This window comes from Miniopterus schreibersii, assembly GCF_964146895.1.
Source record: "Miniopterus schreibersii genome assembly, chromosome: 10".
Lineage (NCBI taxonomy): Eukaryota > Metazoa > Chordata > Mammalia > Chiroptera > Miniopteridae > Miniopterus > Miniopterus schreibersii.
In genome coordinates, this window is record NC_138110.1 from 23137710 (window position 1) to 23160543 (window position 22834).

The following is a 22834-nucleotide window of genomic DNA, read 5'->3' on the forward strand; positions in this document are numbered from 1 at the left end:
AAAAAATGGATAAAGATTAAAATAAATTTTGTAACCTTTAAAAATATGATTATGAGCACTATGTAGCAACAGAAAAAATTGCTTAATATGTCATATTAAAAAATAATGCAGAGAGAGAAAGACTGATTACTGACAACATTAACAGTTAAGACTTCTTTAGAACAAAGGAAAAAATATATTATCATATACATGGTTTGAAGACAGATGACTAGTGGGAAATATTTGTAACTTATTTAATGTACAGCCAGTTAGTGTTCCTAATATAGACTGAGCTCTTTAAAAATATTTTATTGATTGATTGATTGATTTTAGAGAGGGAGAGAACAAAGAGGGTAGAGAGAAAGAGAGAGCAAGACACATCAATTTGTTGTTCCACTTATTTATGTACTCATTGGCTGCTTCTTGTTATGTGCCCTGACTGGAAATCAAACCTGCAACCTTAGTATATTGGGACGGCACTCTAACTAACTGAGCTACCAGGCCAGGGCTAGACTGAGCTCTTAAAAACCAATTAAGCCCAGCCAGCATGGCTCAGTGGTTGAGCATTGACCTATACTCCAGGAGATCACTGTTCGATTCCCGGTCAGGACACATGCTTGGGTTGTGGGCTCGATCCCCAGTAGGGGGTGTGCAGGAAGCAGCTGATCAATGACTCTCTCATCATTAATGTTTCTCTCTCTCTCTGTCTCCCCCTCTCCCTTCCCCTCTCTGAAGTCAATAAAGACATATTAAAAAAAATTAAAATAAAGAATACTCTAGCCCGGCCGGGCGTGGCTCAGCGGTTGAGCGTCGACCTAGGATCCAGGCGATCGGGGTTCGATTCCTGGTCAGGGCACATGCCCGGGTTGTGGGTTCGATCAGTGACTCTCTCATCATTGATGTTTCTGTCTCTCTCTCTCTCTCCTTTCCTCTCTCTGAAATCAATAAAGATATATTAAAAAAAAAAAGAATAGTAGAAAAATAGGTAAAATACATCATGTAGAAAGGACATACCTACTAGTAATGACATAAATACACATAAAGCAACAACATGTTAACATTCTCTCCTCTCATATTAGAAAAGATTAAAAAATATTGTCTAAACTTAGTGTCGGTGAGAATGTGAGGAAACAGGTACTTTTGTATACTTTCGGTAAGAGTATAAGTTGGTGCCACTATTTTGTGGGGACTTCTGATGTGTATATACTGTTTTACCAAACAATTACACTTACAGAAATTTTATAATTCACACTACTCAAAATAAAATCAGAGTATATAATAAAAATGGAAAATAAGATAATGTCCGCCATAGAGTTGGTTAAGAAAATTATGCGCGTGTGTGTATTTACTACTAATAGAAGTGTCCAGCTATGGAGACCATGCTTGATGCAGAGAAATGTCTGTAGCATATTGTTACAAAAGGTAAGAACTGTGGCATGAATATCTTATGTGCTTGTAATAGTGAAAAGCTACGAACTTTTATTTCTATGAGTGTGTAGCATAGAGAGAGAATTGTAAGGCTGTTTACTGAAAGGTTAATCCCAACTGAATTGGAAGGGATGCTGAGAAATTTAGGGAAGCAGATGAAATATTTAATGAGCACAAAGCATCTCTGCAACAGAGTCTTCATTCTTAGTGAATCATTTTTTTTTAATCACGATTTTTACTTATTAGCTAAATGATTCACACCTTTGCTTTGTTTAAACAAGTTAAAACTTTGCTTCAGTAGTTGAAACAGGAAATTATTTTATTCACAACCTGTGGTTTGTGAACTGTTTTCATACTACTGGCCTACTTTTAAATGAGCTCAAACAGAATTCTTTAAATCAAAGAGGAACATTACCATCCTTAAGCAACAGAAATTATGGGATTGTTGTCACTGTCCATGTGCATTGGTGACGCATATTAGAATATTGAAGCATAATTATTATTACCACAACCAAGTGATTGCACCTAAGCTCTGAGGATTATGAATGTTGTGTAAATGTTGGACTACATATTTTATAGTTACATAGGTCTTTTGATTTTTCCCATCTGAAATGCCATCTTTTGTTCTGGTCAGTTTTTAAAGCTCATATACTTTGTTTACCAAATAGGAGTTATTGTTTCCTTAATCAGGCTGCCACTATATACATAATTTGGAAAAGGGCTAGAGAGACCTTCCAAAGATAGATAAGAAATAGCATCTGCCTTCTGAGTGGCCACATTCTAGTGGTGATCACAGTCTTGTTCAGGTTACCTCCACTTTCTTTGGCTGGGTTTGGCAGGCTAGGATGTATGCTTTTCAGGGTTATGTTCTGCTCACCTATTTTGGTCTTCTTTTCCACTAAGGCTAAAAAGAACTATGAGCAGAAATGCCGAGACAAAGATGACGCAGAGCAGGCTGTCCACAGAAGTGCCAGCCAGGTGAACCCAAAGCAACAGGAAAAGGTACCTGGAAGGGCTGACTGCCTGAAAATCTGAGATTTACTATATTAAGCTAAAGCCAAGTAATACTCTTAATTAAAAATAGACCTGCTCCCTAAGCTTCTAGCATTATCTTCCTTTAGACTATTAGGATCCTCTGAACCAGAAAAACCCTTCACATTTTTGGGATTGTGGAAGAGCTAAAGAAAGGAGGCCATGGGGGAGGGAGTGGGGTGGTAAGTGGGGCAGGAGGGTTCTGATTTTTTTTCATCTTTCTTCAAAACTGAACTCATGTATTCTTTGTAGCAGGGCTGCCTCCTGCTTGGGTGTATTATAAATTTAATTTGATAAAATCTGGATATAAGATTGCCAGCAACCAGAGGGCAGGAGTATGTCTTTAGGAAGACGTAGGGCAAGGTGCTTGATGTATATTTTCCAATAGCAGTAAGTTTAGAGGGCGAGTTGAATGATTTGCTCATGAACTAGCATTTGTCTCTTCACGGTCATTGCTTTGAGATTTGTTTTGGCTACAGAATCTTAGCCCAGCATTCTTGATCCTTGTTGTTGTTGTCTCCCCTCCTCCACCCCAGCTTTTTGTGAAACTGGCAACTTCGAAGACAGCAGCAGAGGACTCCGGTGAGGGGGCTCCCAGGGATGGGGAGGATTGTGGTGGGGTTCACGTGATCCCGAATCTGTCCAAGAAAGGTAGTTTGATACACCTTACGATGAAGAACATAGGATTATACAATAGGCTTTCAGAAGGGAAAAACAGGAAGGAAGGGAAGGAGGAAGGGAGGGAGGGAAGGGAAACTATGAGAAAGCAAATGAGGCAGCAGTTTCTGGCCACTGCCTGCTTGGTCCGGCCGCCTTACATGTAATAGCGTGGTGACCATAGGGTCATGTGGCAGCTGCTTTGTGATCAGGGGCTACAGATATTTTTGGAACATCTATTTTAAAAGCTCATTTCAGCCTTGATTAACTCTTACCTGCTATGAAAGAAACAGCCAAGTCCCGAAGCCTTGCCATCATTGAAATCTAAGACCCAAACCAGATCTTTGCAAAGGCTTTTAATTCCCAGAGTATCCTGCAGGGAATAAACCTCTCATGACCAGGTCACTTAAGAAGTCTCTAAGCCCCAAACTAAAGTAACTTGGTGCCCTTTAGGGCTCAAAGTTCTCTGCATCTCTCATTGGACAATTTTCCTGAAAATGAAAAGGGGTGGAAGCTATCAAGGTGGAATCAGACAAAGAAAACTCTGGCCGAGGTTCCTCCTCTGCTTTCACTTCTCCTTCCTTGAATCATTTCTCGCTAATTGCTTGGTTCAGTGTTTATTTCGCAAAGATAATATGAGGGTGAGAGAGGTGATTATGGCCTTCCAACCGTTCAGAGTTCCACGGAGCCTCGTGAGGTTCATTTGCCATCTGGGATGGGCCTGCGGGGGGGGGGTCTGCGAGCTGCCCTTCTCAGCATTTCTGAACCCAAGCCCCTCCCCTTCCTTGCAGACAAGGCGTACATGCTGCACATCAATATGCTGGAGAAGGTCCGAGAAGAGTGGCAGAGCGAGCACATCAAGGCCTGCGAGGTAGCTGCGAGGAAGCTGCTCCGGAGGGCGCGGATCTGCCTCCTAGAACCCAGAGTCTGCTTTTGTAGAAATCATCACTTGCTTATTATATCTCCTAATTCTGATAAAATTGCTTGAGGGCAGCTTAGAAATCAGAAATTTAAATGGAAGATGGAAGGAACTGGAATGTTTTCCCCTAAACCTCATCTTCCTGCCTCCTTCCTGCCCTGACCATGCTGTCCAACTCTGTTCAAGGTCTTCCTCTAATGTTCGGTTAGCACAGGCATGAAAGAGATGAATCAATTCATGGTTAATGAAGTAATTACCTTTGGAGAGCCTCAGATGCACTTGGTATGTGATAAGGAAAATGCAGACAGCGGGTGAGCAGGCGTTAGAATATTTTACCTTCCTTACACCTTTGATTTCACCGTTGCCTATCCGCCCTAGCCCCTTCATTTTCAGCACGTTACGTCACTTACAATTTCCCAGAGAAAATAAGACATGACCTGGAAACGTCCTCAATTTTCTGTTACCCCTCTCTACACATTTTCTTACCAGTGGTTCTCCAAGTGAGGTCCCAAGACCTGTAGCATTAGCATCACCGGGGAACTTGTTAGAGATTCCTATTCTCAGACCAACTCCAGACCTACTGAATCAGAAACTCTGGGAGTGGGCCCAGTAACCTCTGTGTTAAGAAGCCCCCCAGGTGATTCCGATGCGAATTCAAACGTGAGAACTACCGACCTGCACACTCCCCTTCCCTCCTTTGCACTCCCGGTGCAACACGAACGAGGCTGCTCCTGTCCTATCAAGACCTTATCCCTCCACCTGGGCCCAGAAGCCCATCCAGCTGCCTTTCGCCCATTGCCTTGTGCACAGCTCCCTTTAATGGGGATCGCTTCCATTGTCATTTACACAGACTCAGCTCGTTCCTGGCTTTAAAACCTAGCAGCTATCGCTTTCCATCTGCTACCCTCTCCTTTTTACAGCCAGGCTTCTTGAAGGAGCTGTCTCCACAACTTCACTGCCCCTGCCTGTCCCAGCCTGCTGTGTCTGGGGTTTGCTCCCCTGCCTCCGCTCTCTCAGGGGAACCAGTGATCCTCTTGGTGTGAGGCCCAACAGACCTTTGCAGTTTCTAATCTTATTTGACCTGTCTTTATCTGGTACTGTGGGTCACTATCCCCCTTCTAAAACACTCTTTTTTGCTCTACTTCCTTGACTTCACACTCTCATGAAAAAGCCTGGAGTAAAGCCATTTTTATAAGCTTTAAGAACATGTAAAACAATATGACATACATCTTATGGACACACGCATATTATAAAAACCTGCATGGGAATGATAAAATTTAGGATAATTGTTATTTCCGGGGAAGGAGGAAGGTGACAGAGATTGGAAAAAGCACACAGGAGCTTTAACAAAATCTGAAGGAAGTATGGCCAACATTTTTGACAAAGCTAGGTGGCTGGTACATGGGAATTCGTTATTCTCATGTACCAACTCTTGTATAGGTTTGAAATTTTACTTTATAAAAAGTTTCAAAATGTAATACTGTTGTAACGTATTTTAAAAAATACGTTAATAATATAACATTCACTGTTGAATAGAATAGCGTCCACTTGATAGAATAGCTTGACTTCCCAAAAGTTGGTATTTCTTTATATTTTAAAAACTGTTGTTCAGTCAATAACTTTTAAAAAAACCAACTTTTTATTAAGAAAAATTTCAGAATTCACAAAGATTAGAAGACAACAAGCACAGAGACCCCCATGTAGTCATCAACTAGCATCAGCAATTATGAATCTTGCCAACTGAATTCGTTCATTGGGGTGTGTGGGGGGAGAGGCAGAGTTTTGAACCTGAGGCTCTGGCTGGCTGCGTAGGTGGAGATGCCCCTTAAGCATTTGGAAATGTGAGCTGGAATTCAGGTTAGAACCTGGGCGTCTGGGTTCATCATAGCCTCTTACCTTCAGAATTATACCCCATTGTGTTTGTGTTAATACATATTAGAATCTATTTGCATTCTTTGCTGTAAGAGTTTACAAGCTTCCTTGATGGGGAGGGAGTACCCTAAATGGACAATAAGCTTGCATAATTGGGGATGACACTGTTTCTTAAGTCGTAGGCAGTCTAGACAAATGGCCCCTTTCTCTGCATATGTATTTACATGTAGTTATGTTTCCGTAGATGTTTGAAGCTCAAGAATATGAACGAATAAACTTCTTTCGGAACGCATTGTGGTTACACGTGAATCAGCTGTCGAAACAGTGTGTCACCAGCGATGATGTAAGTCAGAGGCATACATAAGAGTGGAAGGAACTACAGACATTTGTTAGTTCACTCCTCTCATTTGAGTCCCAGAGAGGTTACAGTGACTTGCTTAGGGCCACACAGTTGGTTGATAGAAGGGCCCAAATAAGCACCTTACCTGCCTGACCCCTGGTCTATTTTACCCTCATGACTTTCTCTTTAAGAAATTCAGAGCAGAAGGGCAGAGAAAGGAGACTCAAACAGTTAAATTTATGGAAGACAGAGATGTTACAGCATGAATGTGAGTCCCAGAGGGTCACTCCAGGACAGCACCAAGTACTAGCAGACTGACTGATGCCCAGGCTAATGGTTCCCAGATCTCAGGGGGACCAGAATCAAGTTATCACAACCTTCTTTGCTAAGAAATAGCTACTCTCACTTAGGTGAAACATTCACTTTAGAAGAACAATTAAACACAGAGAAAACCTGCAGGACTGAATGGAAGGACTTTTCTCCAAGTAGTTGTCTTTGTGTTTGTGTGACATTGGTCTTGGCACTTGGTATCTATTTACTTTGTGTCCCATCAGTGTTTTTTTTTTTTTTAATCCTCACCTGAGGATATTTTTTCCATTGCTTTTCAGAGAGACTGGAAGGGTGGGGGAGAAAGACACACACACACACACACACACACACACACACACACACACACACACATACCCGATGTGAGAGAGACATATCACTTGGTTCCCTTCTGCACGTGCCCTGACTACGGCTGGGGATCGAGCCTGCAACCGAGGTGCCTTGGCTAGAATCAAACCCAAGACCCTTCAGTTCATGGGCAATGCTCTAACCACTGAGCAAAACTGGCTAGGGCTGTATTTTTTTTCAATACATTTTTAAAAATTGGTTTTTGGAAGCGAGGAAAGGAGAGGTATAGGGAGATGGAAACATCCATGAGAGACATCGATCGGCTGCCTCCTGCATGCCCCTTACTGGGGATTGAGCCTGAAACCCGGGAATGTGCCCTGACCCGAATCAAACAGGGGACCTCTTGGTTCATGGGGCAACACTCAGCCCACTGAGCCACACCATCTGGGCCCATCAGTATTTTTTTAAAAATATTTTCAAAGTGAAATTTGGAAATGAGTCAGCAACACATCAAACCTCCTGTTTTAGTAAGCCACGTCACAAGTTTTATGGACATCCCTATACCATGATGTATCTTCTTTTTGTTAGATGTATGAAGAAGTTCGTAAGAGTTTAGAGATGTGCAGCATTGAGAAGGACATCGAGTACTTTGTGACTCAACGAAAAACTGGACAGACTCCACCAGGTGAATGGAGTGGCGGGGGTGGGGGCTCATTTAAGCGATTCTATTAGTCTTTCTTGTCATATGTTGTTGACGGGGCAAGACACCTGCCTCTTCATGCTTTGTTTCTTGATTCCTCTAGCACCCATCATGTATGAGAATTACTACTGCCCCCAGAAGAAAGCAGCCCCACCAGGAAAGACTACAGGGCTGAACTTAGCAAGGTAACGACCAGCTTCCTTTCACAGGAAGAAAAATACTTTTATTTTTATTTTTTTAAATATTTTAAATTGATTTTTAGAGAGAGAGGAAGGGAAAGATAGAAAAAAAACCCACATCAGTGCAAGAGTGGAATATGGACCGGCTGCCTCCTACATGTCCCCAACTGGGGATCAAGCCCGCCATCTGGATATGTGCCCTGACCGGGAATTAAACTCGCAACCTTACAGTGCATGGGATGATGCTCAGCCGGGCCAGGCCAGCCAGGGCAAAAAATGCTTTCAATAAACATTTTTAATCATTCATGTTCTAAGGCATTAGAATTGAAACATAGCTACCCCTGCATTTGCTTATGAGGTTGCTAGATTTTTGGAAATAGCAATTTTAGGACAAATTTGAAATGGATTTTACCAGTCATAGTCCAAGGAGGACAATATCATGCTTGAATGTGAATTTTATTATTCAAGCATGAGTCCTATACCTTTCTCATAGACCGTAGAGAGCAGGAGTCAGCAAACTCTGGCCCTCTGTGAGTCAAATCTGACCTGCCTGTTTTGGTAGTGCCTGTGAGTATTTTAATGGTTGAAAAAAATTGAAAGAATACTATCTTGTGATGTGAAAATTATATGAAATTCACATTTTGGTGTTTGTATATAAAGGTTTTTTTCTTTATTTTATCTTTTCCATCACCATTTATCCCCCCATACCCTCTTCCATCTCCTCCCTCCCCACTGTGTATGTAAAGTTTTTGACCACACTCATTTGTTTACATTCTGTCTGTAGCTGCTTTCGAACTAGAGTTGACTAGAGTTGCCAGGGAAGTGACTGTGGCCAGCAAAGCCTAAATCATTTACTATCTGGCTCTTTGCAGAAAAGTTCGCTGCCCCTGACATAAAAGATCTGGAGAGAAGAAAAAATTTTGTTTTATAGATAGTCACCTTGAAGTCTAAGCTGTTGAATTTTCAGTCCAGTTTTAAAAAAATAATGGGGGCCCTGACTGGTGTGGCTCAGTGGTTAGAGCATCCTCCCACACACTGAGGGATCTTGGGTTTGATTCCAGGTCAAGGGCATGTACCTGGGTTGCAGAGGATGTCTCTCTCTCACATCGACGTTTCTCTCTCCTCTCTCTCTCTCCTCACCTTACCCCCTTCCTTCCACTCTCTCTGAAAATCAATGGAAAAAATATCCTTGAGGGAGGATTAACAACAACAAAGATAATGGGTGTTTTGGGGGCTGGCATGATTATCACCAATATTTAAGAATGCCAGGCACTGTTCAGAACAGTTCATATGGCCCGGCCGGGCGTGGCTCAGCAGTTGAGCATCGACCTAGGATCCAGGCGATCGGGGTTTGATTCCCAGTGAGGGCACATGCCCGGGTCGCGGGCTCGATCCCCAGTGGGGAGCATGCAGGAGGCAGCCGATCAATGACTCTCTCATCATTGATGCTTCTATCTCTCTCTCTCCCTCTCCTTCCCTCTCTCTGAAATAAGAAAAAAATATATTTAAAAACAAACAAACAAAAACAGTTCATATGAATGAGCTCTTTTAATCCTCACATTTTCTACGCGAAGTTGCCAACACCCAAGGAGGTTAGGAAGTCTTGCCCACCCAGCTGAGACGGTCCCCCTGGTGGCCCGGTTGCGGGGCAGGGCCCTGTGCGCCTGACCGCTGTGCACCTCGCTCCTCAGCGTAACAGAATGTCTGCACCTTAGAGCCCAGTAGTCAGTGCTGCGGTCTCATGGCTTCATGGGAACTTTTCTTGACCCTCTAAAGCAGAAACCAGATCTGATTAGAGTGTAGTATGCTTGTTGTGTGATGTAGAAAATTAGGAAAGCAAGAATTTCTCTGAAAGACTTTGGTTTTCATTTCTTACAGGAGAGGACCTCTCCCGATTCCTAAAAGTTTGCCAGGTATGCCATCCAGAAAGAGCTTTGGAAATGCTTATGTCAGCTTTGCTTTAAGGTTAAGTAGCTAGACTTTTGAAATAAAGGAAAAGAAGGGAATAAATAGAATCAGATTTCTGAAAGAATAAGTCTATATTAGAATCTTACTGTAATACTATGTGTCACAGAGTGGAATTTCGCGATGCGTGTCTATTTTATAGCTATCCAAGAGAATTTAGCTCCTGGATTACCAAAAGAAACTTCTTATAAGGCAGTCTTACTTAATAGATTATTTCATCTTGGACCATAAGAGTTGAGATATAGTTTCCTTTGGATTACACAGAAATATAGCTTACAGAAGGTGTTTAGAACTGTATAACTTAATATTTTATATCTTGTGCATTGCCCATAATTGGATCTTTCACTAGTCACCGGTCTCTTTTTTTCTCTGAACTGTTACCATCCCTCTGGGAGAACTACCTTTTTTAGCGTTTTTTTGTTAGTTATATTTTTTGGGTAATGATATCCTTGTGGGCAGGCACTTTGTTTTCTCCTGTACCACTCACAATACCTAACACAGTACTGGGCACATAATAGGTACTCAACAAATATCTGTTATTTGAATAAAAGAAAGATATGCCAAACTATGTTCAAGGGAATGAGGAAAGAGACAGCTATTGATACATTTAACAGTTCAGCAAAAATTTAGTGACTGAAAAAAAACTAGTGGCTGAAATTACATCTTTGAACAATATAAGGAACTACATTATTTTATTTCTTGTTGCCTTATAATTACTTGATAATGTGGAACTTACTTTTGTCCATATTTGAAGATGACTTTACTGTGGGTACTGCTATTTAGGCATGGATAAAAAGTACAAAAACATCATAATAGGGACTTCCAGAATATTCTCTGGTTTGTAGTCATGACTAACATTTGTAGGTTTTGTTGCCAGATGTATTTTCTTCTTACAAAAGGGCAGTCACTAGAATCTTTGAGTGGAGTGACTTGATTTGAAAGGTCTAAGGTCTTAAGAAAAAATGTTGGCTTCCTGTTGCTCTGTGTTTTGTCCTTTGCAGATGACCCGGATTATTCTTTTGCTGATGACTACAGTTTTATCTACCAGTAACATCAATGGTAGGAGCCTTTAATTTTCACGTCACTGAGTTGCATTTAGACTGGTGATAGTATTTTTGAAGCCTTTGATGCTTTTAACACCACTGCAAGTGAGCAAGGCCTTGCATCAGGCTGGCATGCTGGTGGGTGTTCCTTCAGGATCACTTCTCTCTGCTGTACTTTACATCCCCAAGACAGATGATAACTTTTGAATTTAAAAATGTGTGTATCAAAAAGTATAAACACTTGTTATTTACCATAAAGCTATGGATACTATTATCACATCCCATTTTTTATCACTTGAAATACCCACTTCTTGCCATGTGTTTTCCTTTATTCATTTTGAATAAAATCTCAGTGTGGGAGCAGAGTGCTGACATGAATGGTAAATTCAACTGAAATTTCTTTGTTATTTTCTTTCAGAAAACAGAGCTTTTTCAGGCTGGTGCTTCTGTGGAGACACTCAGAGTAGCCGAATCTGTAGAGATTATGTCAATCATGAAGACTTTGAAATCAACCCTTGTTGTAAATTTTTGATGTTTTAAGTTTATGGTAGACATTTAGGTTAACTTAGCTAGTAGAGTTCTGCATTTTCTAAAAGAAGTTCACCAACTGGCCCAGACTCAAGAATGATCCTTTCCCAATCAGTTATTAAAGTTGTGAATGAATTGTGTTTTCTACTTGATCCAGAACAGTCTCTGGATTTGCAGCCTTGAGTCTTGGTGGTTGGGGAACAGGGATGGCTGGAGAGGCGACTGTGCCAGCACCCTGCCCAAGAAGCTCCTTTGGCTCTGGGGCAGTGTGCTATGGCATTTCCACAGTGACACACACTCTCAGTGGTGCAAGATTTCAAATCACCTTCTTTTTTGACTGGAAGACTCAGAGGCCATCTGATTGCACTTTCTCATTTTACACATGAGGAAATGAGACCCAGAAGTGTGAAATCAGTTTCCTTACTGTTGTCCCAGCTGGTTCTGGACAGAACTAGAACTAGAGTTCGAGCTTATCCCACATCACCGTTCTTCTAGCCTTTCCTGAGGCCGTGATGCTCATGTTGAAATTTAAGACGCCAAATGTTTTTGCTGGCATCTTTTCAATTGGGAAAATTACCAGGGTTTAAATGTCAGATTTATTTTTATGTGGCTCACTGTGTGTACTGAACTACACAGCACCATATTTAATTTAATGAAGAAGCATTTATTGTAAAATATACCATTATTATATATACTCTTAAGAAAGGCAGGTGGGAGAGAGTTAACAACAGTTAACTTGTGAGTTAATGGCCAAATCCATTTGAATTTCAAATGCTAAAAGTGCAAAAAAAAAAAAAAAAAAGTACATCCTAGAATCAATGAAATATGACCTTTTGACTCTATTACTGAAGAGAAATATAGAGTTACAAAGCCAGTCCTCAGTCCTGGGTCTTCACAGAGAATCTTGCCCTCAATAGATCCTGGAATCTTTAAAGTGTCAACCTTAACCTTTGCACAAAATTTGGGGTCTTCCTTTTGTCACCCTCAAACAGCGGGGAGATTATGTACCTTTTGCACAACATTCGAGCACTGAGAAAGCGGTTCATTTTAGTTAATGACAAGTTAAAATAGCATTGGTACTTATTCAGCATGTCATAAAATTCTGTTTCCACAAAGCAAATATTTTCCTCTCCTGCTCTGTGCAATAGCTTTCCCAGAACTATGGGCAAATTGACTGAAAGAAGATCGGTTATTTTTCCTCTTTTCATGTGAGATGCTATTGAAAGTGGCAGCTTCTTGTCATGACAGGAAACTTGCAACAGTTGGATATCTTTTTGAGAAACTGAAGTGTTCAAAGGGCCATTGACTTCCCCAAATTGAACGTCCTCAGGAAATTTTCCTTTGAACTCAGAACATTCTGTTTCTAAGTGCTTTATTTATTGCTGGCAACTCCTCAGGGATTTCACTTTTCTATTAGTGTGATTGATGTAAAAGTATTTTATGAATTGAAAATATTTTTATTTTAATTGCTCTTTCAGTTTGAGATATGTAAAATAAAGGTTCTTGGTGATTTTGGATTTATTTTGCATTTTTGTGTTAACCATATCTCTCTCCCAAGCTCTATTTGACCCTTCGGCACATTTGCTCTTGCTAGACTACAGAAGGACAAACTGCCGCTGAGGGAGCCCAAGTGGAGACTGATACCACGCCACTTCCTACTAATCCTTCAGGTGCCAGGCTCAAGTCACTTCCTCAGGGACCCCACTGCTGTATCCTTCCTCCTTCCCACATTTTTCTTGTTATTACATGATTCACACTTGAAATCAGTTGTTCAGGGTTGGGCTTCCCTCCTAGACCTTAACATCCATGACAGCAGGGCCCCCCTCCTTTTTCCAGTTGTGTCCTGAGCACCTGACACATAGTAGTAAATATGAACGACTAGTGACCTAGAAGAGAACATAGAGAAACAACTAGTTGAGAGAGAAATAATGTAAAGGGAACGAAACCAGTCAAATAAGTGTACATGTTAAATTTAGTAAATATGAGCTACTCTGCCAACTGTTGGTATCTTAATTTGGGTCCTAACAGAAGCACACCCCAAGATAAGGATTTGGGAGCAGGTACTTTTTCTGGGGGTTGATCCCAGAAAGCACCAGTATGGAAGTGGGGAAATGAGACAGGGGAGGGAAGGAAGTGGGGGGGGAAGCATGCATTATCATGGAAGTTACCACAGTGGACAACTGGAGCTTAAGCCTGTTGGGGGCTCCTGGGAGACAGTGCAGGGACATGCACTTCAGAGACCTCACCTGAGGGGAGGGGCTGGGATAGTCATTCACCAATTTCCATCAGTCATAGGTAGAGAGCTGTCCTACAGGTATTTCCTGGCATTTCTGGCCTACTTTGAACACTGGTAGAGTGGGTTCCAGCCTCAGAAGGCCTTCAGGCAGTTAGAAGTTGGGCTTGTGTATAAGAAAAGGATAGATACTGAGGGGGTGTGGGTGGGGCACTGATAGTGTTGACCCCTGCGTGGCTCAGATCCACTTGTGCCTACATGAATTTTACTCCATCCTGTCACTACTTCTTCAAGCCTCAGTTTCCAGAACACACACACCCACACCCACACACACACACACACACCCCCCAGGAAGTTTAGTAGGACAAGCTATAGTCCCTGTTGTTACAAGTGGTTATGAGTTCATAACTGATATTCATTATCTCCTTCCTCTACTACCCTGTTATGGAGTGAATTGTGTCCCTCCAAATTCATAAGTTGAAGTCCCAACCCTCAGTACTTCAGAATGCAACTGTTATTGGAAATAGGGCCTTTGAAGAGGTAATTAAGTTGAAGTAAGGCGTTTTGGTGGGACCCTCATCCAGTCTTACTGGTATCCTTATAGGAAGAGAAACCAGGGGTGCTAGTGCCCAAAGGGACGAATATGTCAAGAGGCATCAGGAGGGTGGCCATCAAGAGGGCGGCTATCTGCATGCCAAGGAGAGAGACCTCAGAGGGAACCAACCCTGCCAGCCTCTTGATCTTGAACTTCTAGCCTCCAGAACTGCAGGAAAATTAATTTAGATTATTTAAGCCACCCAGTCTGTGGTATTTTTCTATGGCAGTCCTAGCTAGCTACTCCACACACATTTTAGATTCCCTTCAGACTTGGCCAGTCTTCCTCTTGTCTAGGTTACTTGAGTGGTGGGGTAACCCAGACCCTCATCCCTAAGGGGTCTTAACCTCTGGTTATCAGGCTCTTGTCAAACACTGTTTACTGAAATTGCCAGTTTATGTTTATCACCAGACATGGCAACACCAAGTGGCATCCCAGCGAAAGTCCTGGAGTCCCAGACATCTTCCTCATAGTAATCATCTACTCCTGCTGGGATAGTTACTGCTTTCTTTGCTTGCTAGTCTACTGATGTGAGGACCCCCAAATGACCAAGCATCTAGCCATAGCTTTAGTGGAACCCTTTCTATGTCCCCTGGTAGATATATCCTCTGGCAACCACCTAAAGTCAGGTGCTCTAGTCCAGCAGAGCATAACGTTGAAACGATGGGAACACAAATTCCCCAAGTGGGTCAATGTGTGTGAGCTATGGTGACAGAGGCCATTCTTACGTCTTGGCTTCCACACCTGTGTTTTCTACTTATTGGAGTCAGAACATACAGTACCACATTGTGATCTTGCGTGCACCATATACCTCATCTTTAAGACCAGCATCCTAACCCTGCAAGGCATTCTCAAGTTGCTTCGCCTTTAAGAGGCCATTCCAATATTCTCTCAGGGCCATAGCTTCTACGTATTGTGGTGTACAGCAAACAAAGTGGAGCCATGGACATTTGTTGTACCACCTTCATCGTAAAGTGAAGCTCTTGGTGTAAGGCATGCATTCTCAACAAGGGCGATATTGTTTTCAAGGCAGTGAAGATTGGTTTTGATATGCAAAACAAATCTTACTCTTCTTATGTATGAAGCGCAGATATACAGAGAGTGCAAAAACAGGTACAGCGTATCTGCGGTATTAAAATTTCCTGGGAGTGGCAATTAGGAAAAAGTGGCTAAAAAGGCTCCTTAAGGGAATGGTAATGAAAGTTTGATAAACACTGGTCAAGGTAATGTTACATGAAATTTCATGATATATCAGACACAGTAGTAGCCTTTGGATAACGTTGCTGGCCAAGGCACTACTGGCAGAAAAGGAGAATCCATTCTTGGGATCCATCCCAAGGAGATGAATCTCTGCCCCTTGCAGAGTGGAAGGAGTTTGATGAAATCAGTTTGCCACCAAGTGGCTTGTTGGTCTCCTTGAGAGACGGTAACATATTTAGGACTCAGCTTTAGCTTCCGGGGCTAATTGGTCAGACATGCAGCGGTAGCTGCTAGATCAGGCCTGGTGAGTGGGAGCCCCTAGAATTTTCATGCCTGCCAGCACAGCTAATCTGTTCATGAGCCCACTGAGGAAGCGCTGGGGTGGTCAAGGACAGAGACTGGCTGGGCTTTACAGGATGATCATCCTAGCCCCCTGGTTGTTCTGTGCCTCCTTTGATGGATACTCTTGTGGGCACTAATGTAAGACATAAAGATTTGCACCTTTTATGCCTATTCCTTTGTTTTAAGTCTTCTAATCTTGTTCCCTGATCAGCCACTGTCCAGGAGTCTGCGAACATACGTATCTTGGGCTCCCCCTCCCTTCACACCAAGTTGAGGATCGGCCGTGTTACTTGACGCACTGCCTGATGGGAGTACTTCTCTTCACCACCGTTTTTCATAGTCAGTCTTGAGTGGGGCTGTGGTGTGGCATCAGCCCACATACAAACTAATGACAATTAACATGTAGAGCCGACCTGTCTTTGAACCAGGCCTGAGTTTGTTTGCTCTTCTCCCTCAGTTCGGTTGAAGGAAACTTCCTGTGAGGCCGCAGGTATGAGCTGAAGGAGAGGCACGAGTGCAACAAAGGAAGGTGGTGGAGGTGTCCGTGTTGCCTGTTTGTGTGATGTATTTGGCTTTCTGGCTTTCTGGGTTTGCCCCACCTGATCCAGAATGTTCTACTTTCACTGTATGGTAGATTGCTGTTGTGCTGGTTGGACTCAGCTGTCTGAAGAATGCTAAAATATTTTAGTAGCAACATTATTTCATGTTTATATTTCCTTTATAATTTTATAAAATCTATCTCTTTAAATGAAACTATGGAGGCTTTCTGGCTTTTCTTATTAGTCCCTAGTGACATGAACTTATAACATTTTCTTCAGTACACCAGCAGCAGGTGGTAACAATCAATCATGACTTCATCTCTTTCAAATGCTAGTGATGTTGAATGAGCCCTTCCCCCTGAATCTTACCCTGATTCACCACAGATCAGGCCTCTAAGAATTGTGACGCTTCAGCTCAGAATTTCTCACCATTCTACTTTCATAAACAGTGAGACCTTTGTTACCATCTTACTGGGAAGGAGTCTGATTCCAGTATCCCATCTTGATCGTTGAGTTCCTTTTCTAATACTAACTGCCTTAGTTTGGGTTACCCCAGAGACAAGGATTTGAAATCAAGTTGTTTATCTAGGAGGTGAGTCCAGCCGATAACTGTTAAAATGGGAAGTGAAAAGAGAAAGAAAAGAAGTGAAAAAATAGTTGCCACTGTGGGAAATGAGCTGACTCCCACTGGGGACTCTGGGAAATAGCACAGAACACATCTCAGTTCTTCCACCTGGTGGGTGAGGGAGCTGGGCATTTGTATTAGTTTGCTAAAGCTGCTCTAATAATGTACCACAAATTGGGTGGCTGAAATGACACTAGTTTATTGCCTCACAGTTGTGAATTCCAAAATCAAAGTGTCGGCAGGGCTGGTTCCTTCTGAGGGCTGTGAGGGAGGGATCTGCTCTGGGCCTCCTTGCCTTGTTAGATGGCAGTCTCCCTGTGTCCAACCCTCTTTTTATAAGGATATCAGCTGCACTGGATGAGAGCCCACCCTTATGACCTCATTTTGATTTGATTACCCCTGGAAAGACCTTGTTTCCAAATAAAGTCATGTTCTGAAGTACTGAGGGTTAGCATTTCAACATATAAAGTTTTGGGGTTAAAATTCAGCCTATAACTATATACCAACTCCTATCTGTCACTGGTTGGGTGTTGCCTTCAGTTCCCGGCAGTGCATTATTTCCCTGGCAGTTTCAGCCTGTCATACATGTAGCCTAAGAGAGCTCTGAGGCTCAGAGGTGCTAGTTGTTGGAATTTGGGTCTGCATACCCAGAAATAAATGCCCAGGGGATACAAGTGGGACACCAGCAGTGTCTGATGCTTTGGGGATGCAAATAACTGTTTCTGTGACCCATTTAAACTTTGTTTCCTAGTGGGTAAAATTATGAAAGGCAACATAAAAGGAAAAAGACAAGTTTTATATGTTTTTCTTCCTGTGGAAGTAAAAGTCTATTAACAGAAGAGATCCCCTCTATACAAGTCTTTAAAAAAATGAGGTTGGATATTTTTGGTTACTTTTACTGTCAGCTAATTTTCTCAAGAAACTGATATAATGTAGAAGTAACATGACTTTTTTATAATTTTAAAAAATGCGTTTAGTAATCATGAATGATGAAAGAATGCCTCATACAGAATGATGTGCAGGAAGTAATTAACTGGAATGAATGACTTCTTGGAAATCCTGTCACAGGACTTTTCACTAATGGGGAGTTGCCACCAGATGGCAACAGAGATTCTTGTAATCTGATTTAGTGAGCAAATTTAAGAAAGGTTCACCCAGCGGGCATGGCTCAGTGGTTGAGTATCTTCCTATGAATCAGGAGGTCACAGTTCGATTCCCGGTCAGGGCACATGCCTGGGGTGCTGGCTCGAACCCCAGTAGGGGGCGGGCAGGTGGCAACCGAGCAATGACCTTCATTGATGTTTCTATCTCTCCTCCTCCCTTCCTGAACTCTCTGAAATCAATAAAAACATAGATTTAAAAAATAAAGAAGGAAGGAAGGAAGGGAGGGAGGGAGGGAGGGAGGGAGGGAGGGAGGGAAGAAAGAAAGGGAAGAAAGGAAAGGAGGAAATAGGGAAGGAAGGAAGGTCCACCCAGGTCTCCTTCCTGAGTTCAGCAGCTTTCACTGAGCCCCTTATGAAAAGCACTGTTCCAGATGCTGGCTGACCTAGGAACTGTGGTCATACTACATTTTGGCATGCCATAATATACTATGTGAATTACACTCCTTTTATGAATACATGGGTTTTGTTTTTAATTGATTGGGATTTTTTCTGAGATTAAAAATTATTTTAAATTCTGAAAGTTGTAGTAAAAATTAACATAACCTATCAGAGGGGAATTTGGTAAATATTTACTAAAATTAAAAATGAAAACTTTCCAACTTTGGTCCCCCATAATGGCTCTTGCAAAGAAGGGTGCCGAGAAGAAGGGCTATTCTGCCATCACGAGGTAGTGACCAGAGACTACACCATCAACACAAGTGCATCCATGGAGTCGGTTTCAAAAGGCGTGCCCCTCAGGCACTCAGAGAGATCAGGAAATTTGCCATGAAGGAGATGGAACTCCAGACGTGCTCATTGACAGCAGGCCAGCAAAGCTGTCTGGGCCAAAGGAATAAAGAGTGTCCCATACTGTATCCGGTGCGGTTGTCCAGAATACGTAATGAAGATGAAGATTCACCAAACAAGCTCTATACTTGGTCATCTACATACCTGTCACCACTTTCAAAAATCTACAAACAATGTGGCTGAGAACTAACGGCTGATTGCTGAATAAAGTTATAAAACTGCCAAAAATAAAAATAAAAATGAGACTGTGTCTGAGTAGCAATTTCACATATAGGCATTTGCCTTATAGAAGTACACATGCACAAAGATATATAAGTATGGTCATTGTAAGCACTGTTTTTATTAGTGGAAAATTTGAAATGACATAATGACCATCAGAAGTTGATTTAAATAAAATTATGGAAGATTTAATTAAAGGAAAAATGAAGCAGAGTTATCTGTCCTTACATGGAAATATCTCCAAGATTTAAAATTAAAAGGTCACAGGTAATACATGCATAGACACTGAGTATTTCAGAGTGTAATATTTGTACATGTGTAGAAAAAGCCTGAAAGGATGAATGCTGCACTGTTAATAATAGTTAAGTCTAGGATGAGGAGTGTTAACTTTTTATTATATGTACTTCTACATTGTTTTCAGACACATTTAAGAATATTATAATTTAAAACTATTATAAAAAATAAAATAAAGCCATTATAGAAAATTTTGAAGGAAAAAATAAACCCAATACCCAACAGTCAATATTGTGACTATTATCAATAATCTTTTAAATAAAATATTTCTGATAGTCATCTTGGCCTCAGTGTATATGTATATGGTATTGTAAACATGGGTTGACCAAGCCTGGCTTCCTCTCTCAAAAGTCCATTTATATTGTACAATTACATTGGTTCAAATCCCAGCTCTACCATTTACTAGCTGCATGACCTTAGGCAAATAATTCAACCTCTCTGAGCCTTAGTCCCTGCCTATAAAATGAGAACAATAAAATGATTGACTTTGTGGTGTTGTTATGAGAATCAAATGAGTTATTATGTGAAAAGTACTCAGAACAGTTTCTGGCTAGTAGAGCTCAGGAAATGGTGTTTATTGTCATCCAGAACTCAGTAGTAGCAAAGCCCTCACTGCTAATTAGGCCAGTGATTAACCCTGCTTGCTGTCAAAGTGATTTTTTTAGAGTGACTGCAGAAAGCATTTACATATAGAAAACATATTTATCATTATTTGTTTTTTTTAAACCTTTTAAATTAATTATTTAAAAATTAATCTTCAATATATTCAAGTCATACACATTTTAAAATTTAGTTTTTCTTAAGTCTTCAAGTTATCTTTATAAATCTTAACATTCTATTTATAAATTTAATACATTTAAATAACCTCGTTTAAGGGGGAACTTTAACATTTGGTCAACTCAAATTCAACAGACCAAACTTTGTTAAACGATCAGTCCCATTTATGACTTAAGTTCCTTCAAACATTTAAACTTCAGTATAAAATATATTTTGATTTCTTCTGTTGCCTGAACTGACCAATAAACATAACTTCTTATACTATTCTACTAAGGTCTAACAAATTCAGTTTATAAATACAAAATATGTTTGCTTTCCCCCATAGGTTGTGATATATTTATTGCAATTTATCTATACACTGTGTCGCCTTCCCAACTAAGCTGTAAAGCATGGGGAGTGATGGTAGGGCCAGTTCTGTTTTGTCAAGTAGTGACTGGCACTTAGAGAACTTTGAAGGCCAAAAGGATTTGAATTGGCAGAGGCCAGAGAGTTTTCTAGACTGGAAGAAATACCAGCAAAATTTGTAGATCATATGGTGGAATAAAGATTTTGTAAATATTGGGCAGGTCTTGCCTGTGATAATTTTATATACACTTATATGTCCCCCCCCCCGGGGGTATAAAATGTGCATGTATATTCTTAGTAGCTTGATAACTTTTTTGTTGTTAAAGATTTGGGATCAAAATACATAAAACTGTATTTTACATGTTTAATTAGCTCTTCAACAAGACACTGTGCAGGTTGCATCTCTGAAGTCCTTTCCATTTCTCGTGCTATATTCCTAGATTTTTCATTCTAGGGTATGCTGTCAGTGGGGGTTCATAGTTTTGTTTTTTCTTTTTCCTCCTATACACACTATCTTACCCCACACCAGACAAAACAACTCACATTCATTCATTTGAGCCATCAAATATTAACTGAGCATCTACTATGTGCTCACCAGTTTTCTAGCGGCCCTTGGGAGGCCTCAAGGAACAAAACACAGAACACTGCCCTTGAAGATTTTATATTCCACCCGTATTGACAGACACAAACATTTAAGCAAATTATTTAGTATTTTAAGAGTAACTAAGGGCTTTGGAAAAAAGAAATTGTAGAGCTGGAAAAGGGAGATGGGGCCAAGTTTTCCACATTTGAAATTTTTCAATGAAGAAAGTGTGTAAAATCTGCTAAGAATATGTTTATGGGTCTTGTCTCATTGCTTTCTTCCTCTGCCTTCTTTGGGACAGATGTCTCTTTCCCGCCTGGGAATTTGTACAGTAATGATAATAACTACTATTTATTGACATGCCTGCCACTACCAAGCACCTTTCACGATTAGCCCATTTAACCCCCATTACACCCGAAAAGGCAAGCACCATCATTCTCTACAAAAGAGGAAACTGAAGTGTACATCTCGATGGACATCAAGGCTGTTTCTTGGAGCGCAAACTAGAGATTTAGGCTACCTGGATCTGGTTATCAAAACAAGATTGACAAGCACCTCTCGCCCGACTTCTTTCAGCCGAAGTGGTTGAGATGTGCGAGCCACCCGGGGTCCGAACTGAGTGCGGCTCAGCAGAGTCGGGAACCCTACGCGACCTGCCAGCGGAGCCATTCGTGCCCCGCCCCTCCGCTCTGCCCAATACAACCCAGTGGAATTGGCGAGCCTGGCGGAGCCTGGGGGCCGCGAGCACCCCGGCAAGGGGGCGGGGCCTGACCACAGGGGGCGGGGCCATCCTCCTCCAGCGAAAGGGAGTCCCGGAGTAGTTTGTCCTATGCTGCAGCCCGTAGAGGCTCCGAGTTGCCGCCCCTTCTCCAGGAGTGGTGGTGACTTGATCATGTGACATCCTGGGGGCGGGACTGCGCAGGTTGTGGGAAGCGCTGGGGGTTGACAAAAACAAACGGCGACGCGGATGCCTTGGGGTCTATGGCTGAGGCCTTGAGACCCACACGCCGGGCCAAGGCCAAGGCCAGCCGGACTAAAACCAAGGTGAGGATACCCCTTGTCCCCGCCCTCCCCGACCCTTCGAGGCCTTGGCGGGTGCTCTCTGGCTGCCTTTTCCTCTCTTGGGCCTCTTCGGCCAACTGTACCCATCCCCTGCGCCCTCCGCTTCTTCTGCCCACACTTCCCCATGTTGGATTCCACCACCTATTGACTCCATCCTGGTCCTCTGTTCCTCCTCCACATTCCGCTGCCAGACCTCGCCGGGCTCTTCCCTTCTTGGCTTTCCTCACCTGGGTCTGGATTCCTGCCACGAAGCAGCTTTACTCGTCCCAGCCTCATCTTTGACTCTTTCTCTTTTCTTTATAACTTGGGAACATTTTCAGTCTCCCTGGAGCCTAAAGAGGGAAGGAACCTCTCCTCCACGCGGAGAGCTTTATGGATGGCGACAAACAGAAAGTAGACTGTAGTGATCGGCCTCTTCACTCTTAAAACTCAAGGTGATGGTGGTAGTGGTGGTGGTGCTAGTTATTTCTCACTCTCCTGGTTGTTTAAGATGAAGGCACGGATGTCCAGAAGTTAAGCCACGGCGAGACTCACACCGTCGGGACGGATTAGACTGACGTGTGGTATTGGTGTGTTTTTAGGTTGATTTGTTCTTAGGTGTAGTCTGAGTTTGCATTTTGTTACTATATATTTTCTGAAATGACATTTATTTTACAGTGAACAGATTAAATGCTACCTCTGGATGGCTGAACCTAGATAATTTTGGCTTACCTGAAAAACTGAATTTACGTTAAGGAAATTATGAGGATGGTATTACAAGTACAGGAAATCTCCATGTCTACAAATGAGTGATGTTCCAGAGCAGGCGTAACTT

The 22834-nt window shown here is 42.0% G+C and overlaps 2 protein-coding genes and 1 pseudogene across 3 annotated transcripts in view; all 3 read left to right on the plus strand.

The window, feature by feature from the left end:
- PSTPIP2 (proline-serine-threonine phosphatase interacting protein 2) overlaps positions 1-12773 on the plus strand; it is a 68506-nt gene extending 55733 nt beyond the window's left edge. The window contains exons 7-15 of the mRNA XM_081149860.1: positions 2311-2409; positions 2976-3021; positions 3888-3967; positions 6132-6230; positions 7431-7527; positions 7646-7727; positions 9600-9634; positions 10688-10745; positions 11148-12773. Coding sequence (XP_081005986.1) covers positions 2311-2409; positions 2976-3021; positions 3888-3967; positions 6132-6230; positions 7431-7527; positions 7646-7727; positions 9600-9634; positions 10688-10737 — 588 coding nt within the window. The 3' untranslated portion in view covers positions 10738-10745; positions 11148-12773. The remainder of the gene's footprint in view (positions 1-2310; positions 2410-2975; positions 3022-3887; positions 3968-6131; positions 6231-7430; positions 7528-7645; positions 7728-9599; positions 9635-10687; positions 10746-11147) is intronic.
- Positions 12774-18568: 5795 nt separating this feature from the next.
- LOC308562845 (large ribosomal subunit protein eL31 pseudogene) lies at positions 18569-18937 on the plus strand (annotated as a pseudogene). The gene has a single exon. The product of its transcript is annotated as a large ribosomal subunit protein eL31 pseudogene (transcript).
- Positions 18938-21868: 2931 nt separating this feature from the next.
- EPG5 (ectopic P-granules 5 autophagy tethering factor) overlaps positions 21869-22834 on the plus strand; it is an 83104-nt gene continuing 82138 nt past the window's right edge. The window contains exon 1 of the mRNA XM_081148240.1: positions 21869-22002. Within this exon, the coding sequence (XP_081004366.1) occupies positions 21940-22002 (63 nt within the window). The 5' untranslated portion in view covers positions 21869-21939. The remainder of the gene's footprint in view (positions 22003-22834) is intronic.